The 18,126-nt window shown below is 34.6% G+C and overlaps 1 protein-coding gene and 1 long non-coding RNA gene across 4 annotated transcripts; one reads left to right on the top strand and one right to left on the bottom strand.

Moving 5' to 3' along the window:
• Positions 1-1,189: 1,189 nt before the first annotated feature.
• On the top strand, positions 1,190-17,897 carry si:dkeyp-75b4.8. Of its 2 annotated transcripts, none has more exons than XM_001336292.6 (5): positions 1,190-1,255; positions 3,925-4,081; positions 4,170-4,274; positions 16,466-16,655; positions 16,758-17,897. In XM_001336292.6, the coding sequence occupies exons 2-5, from the start codon at positions 3,937-3,939 to the stop codon at positions 16,864-16,866; spliced, it is 549 nt and encodes a 182-aa protein (XP_001336328.1). In that variant the 5' UTR covers positions 1,190-1,255; positions 3,925-3,936; the 3' UTR covers positions 16,867-17,897. The 2 variants fall into 2 exon arrangements, with proteins under 2 accessions (XP_001336328.1, XP_068077104.1); XM_068221003.2 differs by lacking the exon at positions 16,758-17,897 and adding an exon at positions 14,144-14,181 and having other exon boundaries at positions 1,203-1,255; positions 16,466-16,550.
• On the bottom strand, positions 7,108-15,628 carry LOC101884122 (uncharacterized). Of its 2 annotated transcripts, XR_012405463.1 has the most exons (6): positions 15,555-15,628; positions 14,301-14,400; positions 13,801-13,936; positions 12,286-12,462; positions 10,648-10,740; positions 7,108-7,978 (listed from the first exon to the last, which is right to left on the bottom strand). It is a non-coding gene; the product is annotated as an uncharacterized lncRNA (long non-coding RNA). The 2 variants fall into 2 exon arrangements; XR_011015247.2 differs by lacking the exon at positions 13,801-13,936.
• Positions 17,898-18,126: the final 229 nt, after the last annotated feature.

An 18,126-nucleotide genomic window follows, 5' to 3' on the forward strand; every position in this document is an offset into this window, starting at 1 on the left:
TGTTTGTCTTGTTATTCTTAAATTAAAGTCCAGTATTTTGGCTTTATAAAATGATGACTGAATCACAAAAAAATGATAAAATTAGTCTAGATTGAAGTCTAAATGATTAGTACTTGATTTGTATGTTGTTTCCCTACATCAAGGGTCACCGACCTTGAAACTGAGAGCTACTTTTTGGGTAAAATTAATGTGAAGGGCTACCAGTTTGATACACACTTCACAAATAACAAATTTGCTTAATTTACTTTTAATTATATGTTATTGTTAATCATCTGGTACATTGGACATTTATACTCTGATTTTAATATGATTAAGACAATACTCTGATTAAGAGTCTACCATGTAAACAACGTTTTTTGATTACCTTAAAGGCCAACAGACACTTGCGTCATGAAATACAAAGATTTTTTCTTTTCATTTGGCGTGCGCTGTCAAATTCCATTAAAGCAACACTCTTCCACCAGTCCTTATATAATTTTTAAACTGCAGTTCAACTCGAAATTACATGAAACTCTGGAAGATATGCTGGATAGCCTGATGATGTGACATTAATTGTTTTATACTGAAACTAGGGATATAGGGAAGCGGGCAATGTGTTGGTGACCCCTGCTCTACATCATGGTGACACATTTAAAATTTAAAAATCAAAAAGGTACATACACATAAAACAAATCTCACTTTTATTGCAGTTTTTTTCAATCTGCAGTATTATCATGACAGAATGTAAGTTGTTTAAGGAAGTATAAAAAGGAAAAATGTGAAATAGCCTACTCAAATGTAATTTTCATCCAGTTTTGTCGCTATAAAATTAACCTGAACAAGCAACTTTTAAAATTTTACCCATTGAGTGTTTGCCAGTGTTTTAATGCATTTGATGATGCCAGAGTTTTTATTTTTACAGTAACTGAAGATGATGATCAGTTCATTCATTAATCTCCTTTAGCCGCACATTTATAATACAACATACCAATTTAAGTTTCTTCTCACAACCAACAAAGCCACAGCATACACTCTTTTCCATGATAGTAAATAAAGTAACGACGGATTAATTAAAACTTAAATCACAATAGAGCTTAATATATACATGACAGTGTGTAGTACTTATTTTTCCTCACCCTAAGGCATGCAAACTATGTATCTTAAGGTCACATTCCACTTCATGGCAACAGAAAGCAGCGTTCATAAAGATAAACAGGTAGAGTGAGTCTTGACTTCTGTCATTTAGGTTTTACCGATTGGGAGAATCAACACACAGGTAAGAATAATTTAGATAACAACACCTGTTTAAATTCTTTTTCACTCTTATTTTGTGATGACAAAAGCATGGCAAAAGCCTATTTTAAGTAAGGCGAAACCAATATTGCATTAAAATGGTTTAATGATTAAATTAAATCTGCATTACATTTATTTAAGGGTAATTCAGTAGTTCAAATAAACAGATATTAAATAATTTGCCAAACAGAAGGCTACCCAATCTTTACATACATGTGAGAAATTTTGGTGGATACACAGTGTATGTTTTGTCTGAATGTCTGTCGAATAGTTTCAGTTTTAGCTCACGATCACAACTGAGACTTCAGTGCAGGTTTCAAAATCAAATAATTCATGTGGAGTATTTTATCACAGTAGATGATTAATACATATTTTGGATTTGTAAAATAAAATTTTGCCTATAATTATAATTAGAAAAACCTTTTTTTAAGGTTTTGACAGATTTGTTCTTTCTTTCGTTCATTTCATTCCTAACATACTTGCAACACAATGAAGCATTGAAAAGAGGCCATTGTCATTTAAACTTAGACACAACAATAATATGCATGTATTTTTGTTATTAAAAATTATGGATGATTTACAATGTAGGGTTAATCATTTCTATGGTTATAAATACACATGAAGAATGCTCAATATAGTTGACCAATATGACCTACACTCATCGGCCACTTTATTAGGTACACCTTACTAGTACCGGGTTGGACCTACTATTGCTTTCAGAACTGCCTTAATCCTTCGTGGCATAGATTCAATAAGGTACTAGAAATATTCCTCAGAGATTTTGATTCATATTGACATGATAGCACCACGCAGTTGCTGCAGATTTGTTGGCTGCACATCCATGATGCAAATCTCCTGTTCCACCACATCCCAAAGGTGCTCTATTGGTTTGAGATCTGGTGACTGTGGAGGCCATTTGAGTACAGTGAACTCATTGTCATGTTCCAGAAACCAGTCTGAGATGATTCAAATTCTGACCCTATACCATCCGAAAGTTGCAGCAGAAATCAAGACTCATCAGACCAGGCAACGTTTTTCCAATCTTCTATTGTCCAATTTTGGTGAGCCTGTACGAATTGTAGCCTCAGTTTCCTTTTCTTAGCTGACAGGAGTGACACCCGGTGCGGTCTTCTGCTGCTGTAGCCCATCTGCTTCAAGGTTCAATGTGTTGTAGCGAGAGGTTATTTGAGTTACTGTTGCCTTTCTTTCAGCTTGAACCAGTCTGGCCATTCTCCTCTGACATCTGGCATCAACAAGGCATTTGCACCCGCATAACTACATGGTTGTGTGTGAAAATCCCAGTAGATCAGCAGTTTCTGAAATACTCAGACCAAGCTGTCTGGCACCAACAGCCATGCCTCGTTCAAAGTTACTTAAATCACCTTTCTTCCTCATTCTGATGCTCAGTTTGAACTGCAGCAGATCATCTTGACCAGGGCTGCGTCCGAAACCGCATACTTCCATACTACATAGTACGCTAAAATCAGTATACGAGCCGAGTAGTATGTCCGAATTCATAGAATTCGAAAAACAGTATGCGAGAAGATGACTTACTACTTCCGGCGAGATTCTAAAGTGCGCATCCCATGCACGCTGCGCTATCCCATGATGCCCGGCGAGAGAATTCATGAATGGGAGAAAAGTGACGCAATTGACGCATGTAGGTCACGTGACCATGACAAAATGGCAGATGTAGTAAGTATGAATTCCATTCATACTTTTCACGTTCATACTGTATAGAACGTACTTTTCTAACGACCAAGTAGTGCGTTTAAATTTAAATGCAGTACCTACTGAGTAGTAGGCGGTTTCGGACGCAGCCCATGTCTGTCACGTTAGCAAGATCAAACGGGAACAAAAAGGTGCGGATCCAAGTGCAGTTTGTTTACAATGTGCATCAAACAGAAAAACAAGGTGTTTAAGGTACAAAGTAACAAATAAACGACAAAACCAGAAACTAAATCAGAGACGAGGCTCAGGAAAAACAAACTCAAACAATTAAACTTAACTAGAAAACAGACGAGACAAATAACACACGAACTAGACTATAGCCAGATACGGGAACAAGATCAAGAACAACAACTCAGAATAACAGACTTACTGGAACTGGAGACAAGAAAGACAAACAACGCAGTGACAACAGAGGTGGAATGGTCGTATAAATAGTCCAGGAAATTAACAGAAAACATGAACAGCTGTGAGCCAATCAGTGTACGTGGAGCGGGTGTAATGTGCGTGGTATGTATGGACTTGTAGTCTTTTGGGCGCTGGAGTTAATTCTCAAAGTCCGTGAACTACAGCGCCCTCAGGTGGTCACTGACAGTCATGACAATGTCTACATGCCTAAATGCATTGAGTTGGATAATTAGACATTTGCATTAACGAGCAGTTGGACAGGTGTACCTAATAAAGTGACCGGCAAATCAGGTTAAACAATTAATATGACATGTCAAAATACAAACAAAAAGTACCTAATTTTATTTGACTAGTTATTATAAAAGTAGTAGTAACATTATTTTTTTAATAATCTACAAATAAATAATGCATATAAAACATCATACGCATTGTTTATACATAGGTGGTAAAAAAGAAAGAATTTGTATTGTCAAATATATTCAATATCATACATTTAGTCACATATTATTTTGTCAGATTCAGAATCAGATGGCTTGCTCTGATGAATCTGGCTCCAAATCCCCACCACCTTCATACAGTAACATGGATGAGATTCCTCTTTATGACGAGATAATCCCTCCACCGCCAACCATCAAAACTCCTGCCACACCACCGCCTGCCTACAATGAGCCCAGTAAGAGCTGCAGCTGCTGAGGTCCAAGCTTATGTCTGGTTTACGTCAAAATTAATTGCTTATATTAATATATTTTGTATATTTATAGACATTCCTCAAGGGATTCCATTAAACACATGTACAGGGGGACCAAACCCTTATCCCATCCTAAACCAGCCCACTCAAATAGCAGCGGTGACACAACAACAACAAGGTGGGTGCAGTTCAATCAATGATTAATTGATTAACTCAGAACATAATATATATGAATTGTATATTTATACATGTGTAAAAGAATGCAAATTAGTGTAGTGATAATTGGATTTATCACATATATTAACATCAATATTTTTGTATTGATATTAATATTGATATATTATACTCTCATGTGAGGCTAAAATATCAGTATTAATACTACTTTTTTAATACTATATTTTTAAAATATTGATGTTAATATTTGTGATAAATCCAATTATTACTACATATAAGTACTGTGCACAGTACTGTATATGTACATTTTACTGTGTCTTTGCATGAAATACACCCGAATGACATATTCCAACAATGCATAAACCATATTTTGGATTTTTGTACATTAGGCTTATACGACAACATAATAACCTTCTATTTTAATGGTTGTTATAGTTTTAACAGATTTGTTTTTCATTCCTAACATACTTCGGTGGTAACGCAATATTATAAAACCTAAACATTGTATATAATGCATTGTTCACCGTTTGTAGAGAATTAGGGCTGAGTTTTTAATTTGTTTTCGCATTACTTAAGTTAATACATATACATATAACAAAAATGGCTACTACTCACTGTAAAAAAGTCAAAACTTAAACATACTTTAACAGTTTTCAGTAATTCAATTAAAACAACATAATATTTTTAGGTTGATATTTTTAGTCCTCTAGAAATCCTGAATTCTTTCAAATGGGTTGAAACCATTGAATTAACTTACAATTATTTGAAACAAAAATTCGATCCCATGTTTGTCTCTTTTTGACCCAAGATAGTCGATTAAAACAGATTGTATTAATCAGGAGAAGTTTCACTTTCATGTTAATATTGTGTATTACCAAACTCTTTGTGTAACTCCAAAATGGGACTCTGGGCCAACCAGCTGATAGGACTAGAATCTAAAATCAGAGACAGCACGCTCCACAAGATGGCAGCAACTGACTGTTTCTTTAGATTTGTTGAGATCATAGGTTCAGAAACACTGCTGTTTGTAGTTTGATATTGTAATTATGTATTTAACCCCTTTGAAATATTTCGTTGCACAAACACACTGGCAAAGTTCCAGAGCTTTAAATGGCCAGTGCCGTCAAAATTGTCACTCACCCTCAAGATACAAGTTTCTTTCTAGCCAAACAAACAGCCTACTGGTAGACTTTATTTTGTTAAAATAATAATAATAATATTATACAATATTTAAAATTAACAATTCAACTTAATCTACTATGATTATATAAATGCAGGCTACTTACAAGTTTCTTTTGGAAATGAAAACACGTGCATGTTAGATGGTGCTTTACCGGCATTTAATTTAGTATGTCATTGCGCATGCGTGCTTATGTCTTCATGCCTGGCATAAATCCTGGCAATATTGCACTTACAAATATATATATATATATATATATATATATATATATATATATATATATATATATATATATATATATATATATATATATATATATATAGTGAAAGTAACCACATAAACAATTTTTTTTTAGATGTGCTGACAACCGTTTGCATAATGACATGTTTGATCCTCTTTAACCATAGGTATAAACACTAAATATCGCATACGGATCCTGAGCATGTGTCAATACCGCCACTATATGTGTACAATGCAGTGCTCCCAGGACAAATGTCATTCAATTGTACTTAGTCAATACCAAAGCCAATCTGAAGATGCTGGATTTTTGCGCTGAGTAAGGATGTAGTAAACAAAGAAAACAAAGCATAAAGGCATAACATTTCATAGGTAAGATTTTACGATGTTACAAACTTTTGTGCTCAACAAGTTGGGTTACTGATGATAATAGTCACTTACTGCACTGACCATAAGGCAAAGTAGCACCAACTTGCACTAAATTCTAGGCTTATTCTAGTTTTGTTGAATAAAATCAGCAAACAATGTAAATGAAACATGACAACAATGCTGCGGTGCCAGAAACTTGTATTATTGTTGGCTAAGTTAAGAAACAGCCAGTTTTTGAAGTAACCAAAAAGGGTGCCTGATAACATAACAGTGCCTGCTCCTCAATGTGCATAGTGTCCACCCTAAATTATTAAATGCAATACAATACAATTACAAATCTTATATCATTTCGATCAGAAAGTTGGATGTGCACATTGTACACACGCGTCAATCAATCAATCAAGCCTTTATTTGCACTCATTCACAAACGAATCGCTTTTTGCATTAGAATGAAAAGTAAAAGCAGAAGGGTGTGTATGTGTGTGGGACATGTATTAGATCAAATTTAACAGGGAGGGAGGATAATACATTTCCATTCACTCAAACACATGCTCTTTAATGACAATGCCGTGCAGCCATGTATCGATCGATGTAGAAAAGTGATTTAAAATTATAATTTTCAAAGTTTAAAAAAATATATGCATACTGAACACACTGAAAAAAATGATTCATTGGATTTACTTAATTTTTTTAAGGCAAGCTGTTGCAAATAATTGAATTGGGTTAAGTTTAAGCAAACAATTTTAGTTGGATTTACTCAATTTATATGTGTTGGATTTAAACAATCAAATTAGGTTGGATTTACTCAATTTATATGTGTTGGATTTAAACAATCAAATTAGGTTGGATTTACTCAATTTATATGTGTTGGATTTAAACAATCAAATTAGGTTGGATTTAATCAATTTTATTTAGTTACATTTATCCAATGAAATTCATTTAGTTCACTATAATTTATATATGTAATTCCTACTTACATCTATTTATTTTTGATGTCTAAAATGAACATTAAACTGCTTGCAAATACACTTTGAAATGACATTTGACCACATTTGTTTTGAATTCATTTTAATGACTTTTTAAGATGCATTTTTTAACAAAACATAAATCACTGCCTATAAATGCTTTAGCAGCACACCATAAAACAATAAACAGTTTGTACAGCACATTTAATTTAAACCAACACATTAAAGAAAACTATATGAAGTCTTAGAGCAAACTGCAATCCTTATGATACACACACCCCAATACACAAAATAATCAACTAATTAACTTAAAAAATTAACTCAACATATTGAGCAAGTACAAGTTGTATGAAATGGAATAAATACAAAGTTTATAGAATGCACATGCTCTCTCTCTCTCTCTCTCTCTCTCTCTCACACACACACACACACACACACACACACACACGCGCGCACGCACGCACGCACGCACACACACGCGCACACACGCGCACACACACACACACCATTTAAAACAAGTTCCTACAGCTAATTAATTTTGCACACAAAGAAAACTGAATTCACTTATTAAACAATTCCTACACTAAACTGCAATTTGTATATGATATACATTTGGTTGTTGAGCATTTATCAACACTTCAATGCTTAAAATTACAGTATCACACTGTTTTCCAGTATGAGAACCTTTGAGGAGAGCTTGTCAGAGTTCATTTGCACAAGTACTTTTTGGGCAAACTCCAAATAGTATTTGAGTTCTTTTGGGTAGGCCAAATCAAGCACATAAATTGCCCCCAACATCAGTGCACAGGCTTGTGCAACAGATTTTATCTGTTCAATAATCACTGTTCCATCCACAACGATGCCAATGTCCTCATAATCTCCTCTTTCCTTTTTGATGACACATATGGCCATGGTGGTGTTTGTCAGGTCCTTCAAAAATTCTTCTTTTTGGTTGCTCTATATTTAAATAAAAAGAAACCATTATTAGACATTGTTTTTGAAACATATTTTGTAAAAAGTCAGAAGAAATCAAATGTAAATAAAACCAAAACCTTAACGGCCCTCCCCACACCCACATTGATACCTGTGAAATATTATAACCAATCATTTATGATTGCATATTGGCGAACATATATTTGAGCATGATCTGCAAGTACGACTTCTTCACAATTATTTACAGGGTTTATTCAGGTTTTATCAAGGTAAATTTAAGATCTTTTAAGACTAACTAAAAAGAATTTTGGAAAAAATAATTGAAAGGCAAACAATACAGTAATATGTTGAAAACCAAATATAATGTCAAGGAAGCATTATTGCATTATTATTTAAATAATATTACCCAAGATTTAAGGCTTGAAAACCACAGATTTGGCCACTTGAATGTGGAAATACCTTCTGATCAGACCCACTGTATATCAATATACCTGGTCATAATTGTTCACCTTAACCCTTCTGTATTATTTAAATTTACTACCCTTTCCTTATGTTAGTTGCTGGTTTTTTTGCCCCATTGACTTCCATTATAACATTTTTTGGATGCAAATCCATGACAGCATGTAATCACGCATTGTTGATGGTTTTCTTCCCTTTTCGGTAGATGTATATTTTGTCATTTTTACTGTTGATGGTTTTTACTTACACACACACACACACACACACACACACACACACACACACACACACACACACACACACACACACACACACACACACACACACACACACACACACACACACACACACACACACACACAAACAATACTCCGTATAACTCTATATAAAAACCACAAACCTTTGCAATGTTTTGCTCTGCAACTGATGATCAACTATAAAAATGACAAATTTTACCTTTTCCTAACAAGAAAAACCAATAGAGATCGAAAATATTCAATATACTGTCATGACCTTGCAATTAAAGAATATTGTTATAATGGAAGTCAATGAGGCAAAATCAGCCACAAACATAACAAAAGAGTAATACATTTGCCCAGAGTGTATTGTTGAGGTTTTTAAAAATTTAAAAGCATTTTCCCAAAATATGAGTAAAAATAACATGTCACCAAAAATCATTTCATGCGCTCAAACAAAGAAATCTGTCGCAAAATTAATATCCTCAACAGCACACAAGGCTTAAGAATAATTATGCACAAGTAAAATAAACATCAGCGAATGAAATTCAGTAGAAATGTCACACCTTGATGCAAAATTTAAGACTTTTTATGACCTTAAATTGTAAACATCTAATTTAATACTTAAGACTTTTCAAAGACCCACAGGACCTCTGCAAATAATAAAAAAAAAGTACAATAATAAAACAAATTTAATTGGACAAATTAATAGACATGTATATTTATTTAATTAGTATTTTTACGTGTCATTAATTAAACCAAAATAATTCAAATATATTAAGTATATTTTAAATTTATAAGTAAATATACAAATTTAAAACTTGAATTCATACTTTAAAAAAAACGTCATGTTTCATTATTAGATTAAACATTTTTGAAGAATTATTCAGCGATACATTTTTGATTGTTAGTACGGCCACCCATTGACCTAAAAATGTAATTCAAGTCAAGTTGCTTTTAAACAGTAATTTTAATCTTAACATAAACATAAATTTTCTCTTTTTTGGAAAAAAGTGGTTTACTTGTAATTCTGTGACTATTTGTTAGAAATAATAATACTGTTTAGAAAGACTAAAACAGGGGTGTCCAAACTCCTTCTTGGAGGGCCAGTGTTCTGCCGATTTTAGCTCATCCTTGCAGGTGTGTTGAGGCAAGATAGTTTATAGATCACCAGGTAAGAGCTTGATTAGCTAGCATAGGTGTGTCTAATTGGAATTGGAACTAAACTTAGCAGGACACAGGCCCTCCAGGACCAAGCTTGGACACCCCTGGGCTAAACAATGAATATTTCTGGGGTCAAACACAGATCTGAACCCAATGCTGAGAACGTCAAAGGATTAAGAAACATATGCAACTTTTAATCATTTAGTATTTTTAGGCATACTAATATTAGGCACATATATTGCGATTTTCAAAAAGTATTTCATCGCTTTGTAAATGTTTATTATTACCATTTGTTGAGTCTCCCAATACTATTTGATATAGTCAAGCGATGTGATGTCACACTCAACAAGCTGATAGTTTTCTCACGGTTCAATAACAGTGTGTATTACCATTACAATGCAAGAGTTTGAGGCAAAAGATAATAGGTTGCTCTTACGCGTGTAGTGACCAATGGCATTTTTTTTAACTTCATGTACAAATATATGGAAATAGAAAGCATTTGAAAAAAGAAAAAAGCCATTGACATACAGTGAAAACACTATTTTCAAATTCTTTAAAATTATTAATTTTGTTTTTGAGATATTAAAATATTTTGTTCATTGTTCTATTCATACTTTTGCATTGAATTAGTATGCAACTTACTTGCACGAATCTAGCAAGTGTTTGTGCAGCGCAATGTGATTTGAATAGACCATAATGTGTTCAACATTAGGTTCACCTATTAATTCAAATATGGCACTCAAAAAAGTTTGTTTGTCTCATTGGCCACTGTAACCCCACCCTCAGTTCTTTCTTATAGCCCAGGTGCAAGCACTAGTACTATGATGCACTCACCATGTATTCTTTCACCAGGCATGCCTCATCCTCACCAAGGTAAGTAAAGAGAGCTTAAAGAATAGACGCTCTTTTGACATGGACATCGGTTGTCTGTAAATAATACAAATTTGATTAGTTAAATACATAAATGACAAATTGGAAAACGTTAAGAAATGTATTAGATTAGATTAAACTTTATTGTCATTACACATGTACAAGTACAATGCAATGAAAATCAGTTTATAAAGTGCAGATATAGAAAAACTTTAGTGATATTTACAGATGGATGTACTATCAACATTATATACAGGTTGTATTAGCTATGAACAGAGATTTAAAATAAATTATTATATGTACAGGTTGCTATTAATAATCAGAAGTGTACAGATAGATAAACAATTACAAGTGTACAGTATATGTATAGTTCAAATGAATGAATCAGTCTAATATAGTGCAATGAATGTGTAATTTTTAAATGTGCAAATGTTAAATAGTGCAATGATAATGAAGAGTACAAGTTATGAGGACAGTGGGGGTGTATTAGGAGGGCAAAATAATTAGTGGGGGATAGAGTTAAAAAAGGTACAGCTCTGAGGAAAGTGCTGTTCCTTAAGGCTGATTTATACTTCTGCGTCAAACGCACGCCAATGCTACGGCGCTGATGCATAGCCCTTCGCCGTGGCCGTCGGCGTCGCTGACGTGTACCTCTCAAAAAATGTAACTACACATCGAAACGACGCGTAGCGCAAGCTCTGTGATTGGTCGGCTTGGTAGTGGCCAAGTGGACAGATGATGTATCTCCTCCCTGTAGGGCGTCTCATCATTATTGCTGATTAGACCAATCACTGTGGTGTCATCTGCAAATTTGATGATGTTGGATCTATTCACAGGCCTACAGTTGATAGTAAAAAAAGAAGTAGAGGAAGAGGCTCAGCACACAGCCCTGTGGTACACCAGGGTTAAGTGTGAAGATGGTGGAGCAGATGTGGCCTGATCTAACATTCTGAGGCCTTTTAGTCAGAAAGTACATAATCCAGTTGCAGAGAGACGTGTCGATATCCAGGTCTCTAAGTTTAATCATTAACTAATGCCGAGTTCAGACTGCATGATTTTGAAAGTAGTCGTTGCTGCTTTATTTTCACTGCAAGATGGATCGGCGACAGGGACTTGAACATTGCATGACTTTACAATAGGAAGAATCGCCGACAACTTCGTCTAAACTACGTCTCACAACCCAAAAACCATCTGTTTGACCAGGCCGTGGATTAATGCTAATATTGCAAATAATGTTAAATTTCTTACACAGACCAATCATTTCACTTTACAGGACCTTCATCAGGAGCCATGGCTTTAGATTTGGACTTTATTCTTAAACTGAAAAACCCATCCTCATTCGCTGCCATTATTTGAATCACCATGTACCACGGATTCAGCTAAAAATCATCAGCAGTGTTATATTAACATTAAGTTAAATAAATACTAATTTATTTTCTTCTCGGCTTAATCCCTTTATTAATCTGGGGTCGCCACAGCGAAATGAACCGCCAACTTATCCAGCATGTTTTACACAGCGGATGCCCTTCCAGCTGCAAACCATCACTGGGAAACATCCATACACTTTCATTTACACACATACACTACGACAATTTAACTTACCCAATTCCCCTATACCGCATGTCTTTGGACTTGTGGGGGAAACCGGAGCACCCGGAGGAAACCCATGCGAACGCTGGGAGAACATGCAGACTCCACACAGAAATGCCAACAGATCCAGTCGAGAATCGAACTAGCGATCTTCTTGCTGTGAGGTGAGAGCACTTCCCACTGTGCCACCTGTTAAATAAATATATTTTTAAAAATAAAAAGAATTAATAACTGAAACCAGCTCAAATGTTATCGATTATTTATGTCATATGCCATGTCCGGAATAAAACACGTTACCGTAATGTACAATTGTTAGTCATTTGAGACTCCTTTATTACAGCACTCCCACAAGTTTCTCTCTTGCTTTCACAAATAAAATTATACATATTTAATGTATATCCATTATTAATAGCCTATCTAAGTTTTGCCCAGCTAGCGAAACCTGCAGGTAAAGGTAGCCTATAAGCATATTTTTTTCAGTGCATGCATTGACTGCATCGTCAAATACATAGAATATAAGTATGTTTGTGGCATGATAAGCATAGACATGAGCATTATTCAGAACATAGCCTATATATTTATTTTTAAAATGTTATATTTAGAAATTAAAACTATATTAAATTTCAACTTGCAGTAATAATCTAAACATTAAACTTTGCCTCGATGTTGTGCACTTATCCTTTAACACACCTAAATCTGACGATTGTCCCTTACATGTATATTACATTTATAATGATACTCAAATTTATTTAATCAACTGACTGTTTACTTGTGAATAGTTTGTTTAGTTACACTACATTTAAAGTGATTTCTTTTTTTGACTACCTTGTAATTTACCATGCTCAGCCAAGATAAAGACATGTAAAGGCTGATTTATACTTCTGCATCAAATGCACGTGTATGGTGCGGCGCAGCCTGCGCGCAGTCGAATAGCCCTTGCCGTGGCGCATCTCTCCAAAAATGTAACTACACATCGCAACAACACGTAGCGCACGCTCTATTAGTGGGCTTGGTAGCGCTTACATGTGTGGGCGGGGTTGAGAGCCACGCCAACCCATTGGAGCGAGTGTTTACAAGTGTAGAGTCCCATGAAATAGCTCCAGGTGGAAACTGTTGCTTTGTGTTTACCTTATGATTAAAGTTGTTGCATGACTGCCGGCTCCCGCCTCAGAATGAGCGAGTTTTATCTTCTTGTTCATTAAGGTAGTGTTCAGAAAAAACAAAACCCAAGCGAAGAAACTCCATACAGAGGGAACATATAAACCTACTGCTTTTGTAAGTGTTATTGTAGAACAACACAAACAGCGCGCACAAGTATAAGTGCTCAGCTGCACGCAGGGCAGGCGCCGTAGGTCACGCCAATCACTCAACGCAGAAGTACAAACCAGGCTTAAGGCCGAATGTGCATTGTGCAATTTTGAGCCAAATTCTGATGCGACTCTTCTTTGAATCAAATTAAATTTCAACTTTGATATTTGCTGTGCTGTGTTGATGCAATGTACAGGAGGAAAAAAAAAGGTGAATAACCTCTCTTGGTCGGCAGATAGTCGAATCATTTTATGGCAGGTCAAACATTTTGGTCGGCTCTCTTGAGAAAATCACGGAGTTGAATCAAAGTTGAACTCTGTGTTTGTGCTCTTACTGCACCCTAGTACTGTGAAAACTAGGGAAGCAACAATAACATTTAGTCATTCTTCACTTGTCACAAATCTGTTTGAGTTTCTTTGTTCTGATAAACACAACATAAGATCATTTGAAAAATGATGAAAACCGGTAACCATTGACTTCCATAATATGTTTTTCCTACTATGAATGTCAATGATTACTGGTTTCTAACACTCTTCAAAATATTTTGTCTTGTGTTCAACAGATAAAAGAAACTCAAAGGTTTGGAACCATGGAAACATGGTGAGTGAATAGTGAGTAAATTTCCTTTTTTGGGACTATTTAGATTTTTCAGAGCAACATATTCAGTTAAGAAACTATTTACTGTAATGTGTAGTAATAAATGTTTTGCAGTTACTTACCATAAAAATGTTGATGGAAAATTCCAACTGCAGTACTGGACAGAAAATGTGTTTAACCCCTGACCAAGGAACTCAGCAAAGGAAACTTGTTGTACAGTACCTCAAATGAAAGGAAGCACATGATTATAATTTAGGTTCAAAATTCAGCACAAGTAACAACACAACCAACTTCTTAATGAACATATTGTTTACCGATTAATTACATTAGGAAACATTAAGATAAATTACTTATTGAACAAATTGCTGAACGTGATTAATATGATTAAGATAATCGTCACTGCCTGATTGATACGATATAAAGTGGGTCTCAGACCAGACAAAGCACTGCATTAAATTCCATTCTTCAACGCCATGTCTTAAAAATATGTCAATTTATTTTAACCACAATATTTTCCATGAAGTTTTAACGTAGCACTCGTCTGCATGTGTTTTACGTTTGAACAACTAAAGGATTGCTTCAGCTTATTTAAAGAATATTATTTTAGTTAAATTACATTATCGTTGATGTAAAAGGCACTTTATGAATATGGAAAAAGTCACATTAAGTTAACCTTGCGCTGGACGTTTATCGGTGGCTGATAAACACTTGCTGTGAATATAAGTTAGCCCATTAAGAGCATTATAACCCAAAGACATAATTACAGCATCTCACGTAAAAAAAAAATACAGAACTGTATAAATGGACGCCCTTTACGTTAAAAGTTAATGTTACGCCAGTATGGGCACACATTCGACAACCTCCTAAGACAGTCAGTAGTGCCCTAACGCCAGACCAAATCGTTCTATAACAAAATCAGTATGGTACTGTCCGTTCACAACTATCTAAACGCATGTTTAATGTTAACCATAGTAAAAGCCACGGTAAATTCACAAAGGACTGAGCTAACGTTAGCAACGAAGCTTTTTTCGTTTGGAATGGCGGATCACGGACACTGTCGTCACACCAAAGAAAATGCTTATTCTCTTGAAAATAGCCATTCACTTCATTAAAAATATTATATATCAAGTCTACATAACTACATTCTTGCTAAAAAGAATCTTTAATATATTCTGCGACATAAAAGCGAGATTTGTCAAACCGTGTGTAACGTTAACTGTTAGCTTAACTTGCGAGCGCGCTCGACGGCTGGTCGCCGTGAAATTTAAAAACGACCAAAATAGACAGTCCGAACGAGAGACCATTTTATGCGTCTATGTTACCCACAAAGTTTTTTATGTAATAAACAGTCTGGTACAATATAAAATGTGACTTACTGTGCAAATGGATGTACAAAACTCCGGCTCTGGCGTCTTGCTTCAATCTGACTGGATTCTGTAAAACTTCCTTTGGGCTTTGGCGCCGAGGCAACGGAACATAATGCGCATGCGCACAAAGCTAACATAATTTTTTCTAATAGACTTTAATTAATTAATATAGATTGGTTTAAAACACATCTAATTCACTTAAAACCGATTAAAAATAATTTAATAAAATCAACAACTAAATTAAATTGTTTAAAATAAACTAAATTGAATTATGTTTGATTTAATAGAGGGCTAAATCATTTTTTTCAGTGCACCGGGAAAACTAGATATACGTATATGTGTATATATTTATGGCTCTGGATGACCAGGGCTTTACTGCACCTTGGTCCCACGTTTATTTCAAAGGAGCGCTACTCTGTACTAAAATGGAAGCTCTAATGAGGCATTCCTTAAAAATAAACAATAATAGCGTAGGCGATATATCTAATGTAAATATCTATATGCTCTTGAACCATGAACAAAAAGTAAAAAGGTTTCACTCTTTTTAAACTATTTTCTAAAGCTTGCATTTTCACGCCACCAAAAATTAAATGTAAATTTGTAGATTTTATTGTAAGCATTGTGAAAGTTCCCCCCAAACCCACAACAAAAAGTGAACTTTAAATAATGATGCATTCAATTAACTGAAAATAACAGTGAGTCACGTTGGTATCTGCATGTTAATGCAGTCAAATAACTTTTTAAGTGTTTTTTAAAGATTACCAAATGTCTTATACTTGGGACTGACATGTGGGTAATGAAATTCTGAAATAATTTTGAGGTCACCTTACCCTTTTATTTTCTACTGAATGACTGTAAAATCAGAAGTACTGCAAACTGTGTGTGTTGTGTCAACTGATTCTTGTTTTTCTCCCCTGAAGTGTTTGTGCAGCAGTCGGTGAATCCTGTAGCCCCGCAGGTGATCGTGGTTCAGCCACAACAAAGCACTACTTTAGATGACACACCAGCATCCATTGTGTGCAGGTATTGCCATCAGAGCATCGTCACTCATGTGGAGTATAAACCTGGTGTAATTTCATGGCTCATGTGCGTCGTAATAAGTTTCCTTGGGTAAGTGAAGCATTAGTTAAAACGCTCAAATCAATTCACGGCTCTTTTTTTATCTGCCATTTCTTACTGCGTACTGTAAGTCTTCATTCCATTGTTTTACAGGGGCATTTGCGGATGTTGTGTCATCCCATTTTTTGTCAGAGGATTTCTGGACGCCCATCACTCCTGTCCTTTATGCAAAAGGCACATAGGAATTTACACTCGCAAATGACTCTCCAAACTCTTGCAGACACAAATACAAAATATAAAACATCATACTTGCATTAACCAAAATCATTATAGATATCTAATTAACTTTCAAGCAACACTGTATTAAAACAATTATGATGCAAACATATTTGGATTTATTTACAAGTCATAAACCCAGTATGTAAGTTCATTTTAATGTATTCATTTTATTTTTCATTATTTTACAGTCCAGTTCAGCATGTAAATACTGAATAATTATAATTATAGTAACTGTGATAACATCTTATGTAAACTTAACCAATGAGTTACATTATTTACCTAGTAATTTTGTTATAACTACACTGTAAATACATGCTGTAAAATAAAATGCAGCACATTTAATAGCTTATTTTAATCTTGTTCACTGTCACACTGTACAATGTACTTCAATGAAAGCATCAGTGGTGTAAAGTAACAAATTACAAACGCTCAAATTACAGTAATAATCTCAGGAATTGTAAGTAGTTTCTTAAAAAATTACTTTTACTTTTACTTGAGTACATTTTTAGTGCTGTATTCATACTTTTACTCCACTATTTGCTTTTAACCCGCAATCAGTACTTAATTTTTTCTGGTCTACGAGGATTGGCTAAGTAGAAAAATCAGTTCTGTGATTCTTGTCCAATCAAATAGCACACAGTAAGTAAATCACATCATACTGAACAAGCTCAAGACAATAACGCTTCATACATGTAACAAACTGTTTGGAAGTGTCTAAGAAGATGTCCAAAATCCTAAATGAAATTAAATTGTAAATGGCTTTAAACAATCACTAAATGCACTACAGAATATTACGTTTTCACACACATGCACAAATCGCATGCATACACACATATTCATACTCACAACAGATACATTTACTCTACTTGCCCTGCATTTTTGGGCAAGTAATGGTACTTTTACTTGAGTATGATTTTTCTATACTCTTTCCATTGCTGGTAAGCATTAAGGCTATTCCTTAATATAAGAAAATTGTACTAATATTTGTATAAATAAAACTATAATTTCACTTTTTAAACTTTCACTTTACTTTTCACTTTCAAAATGTTTGATGCACCAATGCATTGGACAATAATTGGTATCGGCTGATTAAAGTGATAATCATTGGTTTAAAAACAAATAATTATTAGAGCCAATCATATCCTGACAATCAAAAATCCAGGCTTATTCTTTAGAATGTACCACTATATACATTTTTTGAGAGCGCCTAATAGATCCAAGAAGGTACGATTGACCCGCCCAT

The sequence above is a fragment of the Danio rerio genome, chromosome 1 (genome assembly GCF_049306965.1).
Source record: "Danio rerio strain Tuebingen ecotype United States chromosome 1, GRCz12tu, whole genome shotgun sequence".
NCBI classification, from domain to species: domain Eukaryota; kingdom Metazoa; phylum Chordata; class Actinopteri; order Cypriniformes; family Danionidae; genus Danio; species Danio rerio.

Bases quoted from the DNA above. Each gene is read 5' to 3' on its own strand.
- si:dkeyp-75b4.8 (XM_001336292.6), top strand. From the start codon at position 3,937: ATGGCTTGCTCTGATGAATCTGGCTCCAAATCCCCACCACCTTCATAC. The intron at 4,082-4,169 runs GTAAGAGCTGCA...GTATATTTATAG, and splicing joins GCCTGCCTACAATGAGCCCA to ACATTCCTCAAGGGATTCCA. The intron at 16,656-16,757 runs GTAAGTGAAGCA...ATTGTTTTACAG, and splicing joins GTCGTAATAAGTTTCCTTGG to GGGCATTTGCGGATGTTGTG.